The 4,113-nt window shown below is 32.2% G+C and overlaps 1 protein-coding gene across 1 annotated transcript; it reads left to right on the top strand.

Moving 5' to 3' along the window:
- Positions 1 to 746: 746 nt before the first annotated feature.
- Positions 747 to 1,324, top strand: Phum_PHUM121380 (Short stature homeobox protein, putative; the record flags this gene model as incomplete). The annotated part of the gene is made up of 2 exons (XM_002424178.1): positions 747 to 756; positions 876 to 1,324. 2 exons carry the CDS (start codon positions 747 to 749, stop codon positions 1,322 to 1,324), a joined length of 459 nt encoding a protein of 152 aa, XP_002424223.1.
- Between the last annotated feature and the right edge of the window lie 2,789 nt (positions 1,325 to 4,113).

The raw sequence follows: 4,113 nt of genomic DNA, 5'->3' as shown, positions 1-4,113 counted from the left end.
CCGTCGGACAAAAGTCGTGTGGAGGCGGGAGGTGGCAAAAAAAAAGAAAAGGTAAAAGGATTTGAAAAAAGCCACCTCCTTCCCGCCGAAAAAAAAAAAAAAAAAAACAAAATCATAATGAAAAATGGCGCCTTTTATCCTGACGAAATCATTTTCGTCCGCGCGGGGGGGCCTGAGAGTGGAGTAGGGGTGGGGGAGGTGGAGTGCAAAAGGAAAACACGGCAACCTTCAAAACGTTCGGCTGCTCTCACCTCCGTGCGAGGCTGCTAAATATAAAGTCACGACAGCTACTGTTTAACTATTTAGCATGTCTTGCTTATATTTCAGTTTTTCTATTTGATTCGTCACTGATTTTTACGTACTTGAGTTTTTTTTTTTTTCTTCTTCTTCTTCTTTTTCTTCTTCTTTCTTATTCTTTTCCTTCATGGATGTTTTTCTTTTCTTTTTTTTTCTTATAATCGCGTTTGTTTTCGGAAAAGTTATTTAAAAAAAAAATCATATCAGTTCTTATTCGTTAGCAAGAGGATATCCTAGTAAAAAGTTTATAAATGAGGAGTTTAGAGGGTAATAATAATAATAATAATAATAATAATAATAATAATAATAATAATAATAATAATAATAATAATAATAATAATAATAATAATAATAATAATAATAATTGTACTAACATATATGAATTCGTGTTCGTTTGTGTTACCTAAAAAAAAAAAAAAATTTTTTTTGTGACTGTGTGTGGAATGGAAATGACCTCAAGTGACACGAATAAGTGATAAAGAATTATATGTAAACGTGATTGTGTGACGTCACGCTAATTTTTTAGAACGTAGAAAAAGTCGCAAAGTTAATAAGAAAAACAGTTTCCTTTTTTCCAGGTGCGAAAGATTTGTGCGACGAATTAAAAAGACATCATCATCACGGTCATCACGGAGATATAAAAAACACATCGTCGTCGTTGGATCACGGTGTCGTGAATCCCGGTCACAGGTTGGGTCCGAATATATGCGATCAAAGCAGCACGCTGTCGCAACAGCATTCCGGACAGCAAAGCGGAAACACGTCGGATTCGGATAAGCCGACAAAGCAAAAAAGACACAGAACGAGATTCACACCTGCACAATTAAACGAACTCGAAAGATGTTTTTCGAAAACTCATTACCCGGATATTTTTATGAGGGAAGAAATCGCCATGAGAATCGGACTAACCGAATCGAGGGTACAGGTACGAAATTATAATAATGATAATAAAAAAAGGGGTTTTTATATTTGGTTTTCAAAAGGGAAGGTGGGAGGGATTTCTTTATTTTTTCTTTTATATTTTTAACTCAAAATCCAAAAAAAAAAAAAAAATCAAAAGGAAAGTACGTATGATAATAAAATGTTATCACAATTTCATCTGTCGTCCATTTTTGTTATCAATTTGAGGAGAAAAAAAAAATTTTGTTTTTTCGGTTCGATTTTGTTTTTCCCCCTTAATGGACGTTTTCTGATTGAAAAAGTAATAATAACACACAAAAAAAATTGTGTAAAAAAACAAACGGTTGTTGTTTTTGTTGTTGTTGTCGTTGTAGGTTGTTGTTGTTTTTTTTGAAGTTAATAAAAAAAAAAAATACATAAATTATTTATTCGTACGAGGAAATAAATGACGGGATTGCATTCGTTTTAATAACTTTTTTGTGTTTATTAAATAAATAAAAATTTTTTTTTACCCGCCCCCTCTAGTTTTTCGTCCCAAAAAAAGGTTGTGGGGACGGTGTGGGGGAAGGGGAGGGGAGAGAGAGGAAAAATAAAGAAAAAATCACACGATGAAATTTTGAAGTGTTTTTTTCGTGGCACAATAATTTTTTTTTTTATTGATGATTGCGATGAAATTTTTCATTCATAAAAAAAAACCTAAAAAAATAGACGGTGGGTTTTAAAATGTTGTTGTTGTGGTTGTTTGTTGTTTGTTGTTGTGCGACCTGTTCAAAAACTGTGAGATTAATTCCGTATAATAATAATAATATGGAATTTTGTTACACATAAACGTTATAAATTCACGGCGGTAAAGGGGAGAGGGGAGGGAAAAAAAATTCTCATACCTGAGTAGGTGGCTGCTTCTGGTAATAATAAAAAGGTAAAGCGGTTGAGTGTGCGTGTGTGCGTGTGCGTGTGTACGCGAGTGTGTGTGTGTGCGAGCACTAAAAGGATTATAAACCGTAAAAGTGGGTGGCCCAGGGTTTATTTTATATCATTTTTATTTATTTATTTTTTTTGTTTCGGAATCATAGGTGAGACATTTTTTTTTTTTTTTTACTATTCGGGGAGGTTGTTTAACAAGTCGTGAATTTTAAATTTACTTTTTTTTTTTTTTTATATGTATATGTCGTAAACCCTTTCCCACCCGCCCCTTCCCCGAACGTGAAAAATACCTTTTTTCGCCTTCGGTAGAGTTCATCTACGAAAACGTTTGCCCTTTTTATAAAAAAAAAAAAAAAAGATACATAAAAATGTGCTACTTCCAACACCACACTGTGAATGCGACGTGGCCTGATGCAACAAGGATACAAAATATTCCTACGTGTGTGAATTTCCTCATTAGCGCAAACAAGGTTGAATGATATTTATCCGAATAGTAGTAGTAGTATAAGTTTAAGATATTGGAGGTCATACGTTTCCTCCCCGAAGACCCGAGAGTAGTAAAACCCTTGAGAGAGAGAGAGAGAGAGGGAGAGTGAATCCGTTCCTTTCTATCTCTTTCACGAAGAACGTGTCAAAAGAAAAGTTTTATAAAACGAACGCACATATATACGTTCGAGGTTTTTCTCCAAGGACCACTTGATTGATTTTAGATGTACGTAACGTTAGGGTTAACTTTAATGTTACGTAGTAAGAGTAAGAGAGTGCGTTCTAATGTAGTCCATATATGATATCTACGATGTGTGCGTGCGTGCGTGGGGTGCAAAAGTACGAATTCCCATGAGGTATAAACACTCACGCACACACTCACGCAAAAGATTTCTCGATTCGTCTCCTTTCGTTCTTAAACTCACAAACTGACATTTTGATTTTAACATTTTAAATTTTACATTTCGTATTATATTCGATCACGGCACGCCATTGTTTTATCTATCTCTGTTTACGACTCGATATGTGTTTGGGTTATAATATTCGATCATCAATGTCAAAATTTCCATGTTTTGTTTGTTATTATCAGTTATCACACACACACACATAAACGGAGTAATTGTAAATAAATTTATTTAATAATCAATTCAATAAATAATAATAATAATAATAAATAATAATATTATTATTTAAAAATTTGGATGACACTCGACGGGTGCATGCATATTATATTATAATATCGTAAGAATGCAATTCGATATACGAGTGTTTGTGTGTGTGTGCGTGCGCGTGTGCACGTGTGTGTAACCGATGGGTATTTTTATTTAATAGTAAGCAATTCGGTCAAGCAACCTTGACAGGTGATAGAATAAAAAAAAAAAAAAACGTGTGTTAAAAAATAAAATACTCTCAGCCTTAGCCTAAAAAATTATCTAACTTTGATTTTTCGTTTATAATTACAACCGTACTATTTGTTGTTGTTGTTGTTTGTATTGTTGTGATTGTTGTTGTTGTTGTTGTTATATTAAAATTATTACGATTGGAAACAAAAAAAAATTTTTTTTTTATTTTTATTATTAATAGAAAATTTTTTTTGTTTTTTTTTATGCTTTTAAGTTTCGATACCCTTTCCCACGCACGCGCGTTAAACACGTGCGTTAAATGCATCGTTAATGATTATGTAGTTTATTATTATTATTATTATTATTACTTGGAAACGGATTTAATGCCACGAAAAAACACAACATAACGAAACACGTTTAGGCCGTTTTCATTTTGAATAAGTTTTTTAAAAAAAAAACTAACTTACATGTATTAATTGAATGAAGAAACACACGTATATACGAAATTTCAATGTAAATACAAACAACAACGTGAGACAAACAAAAAAAAAAAAATTATTTATTTATTATCCATGAATATAATATATTTATATATTTTTTTTTTTTTACATTTTGAAAAAATCAATCAATAAATCAAACAACAAATGACAATGATAATGATGAT

The sequence above is a fragment of the Pediculus humanus genome, genomic scaffold, assembly GCF_000006295.1.
Source record: "Pediculus humanus corporis 1103172107469 genomic scaffold, whole genome shotgun sequence".
Lineage (NCBI taxonomy): Eukaryota > Metazoa > Arthropoda > Insecta > Psocodea > Pediculidae > Pediculus > Pediculus humanus.
This window is presented reverse-complemented; position numbering and strand designations above follow the sequence as displayed.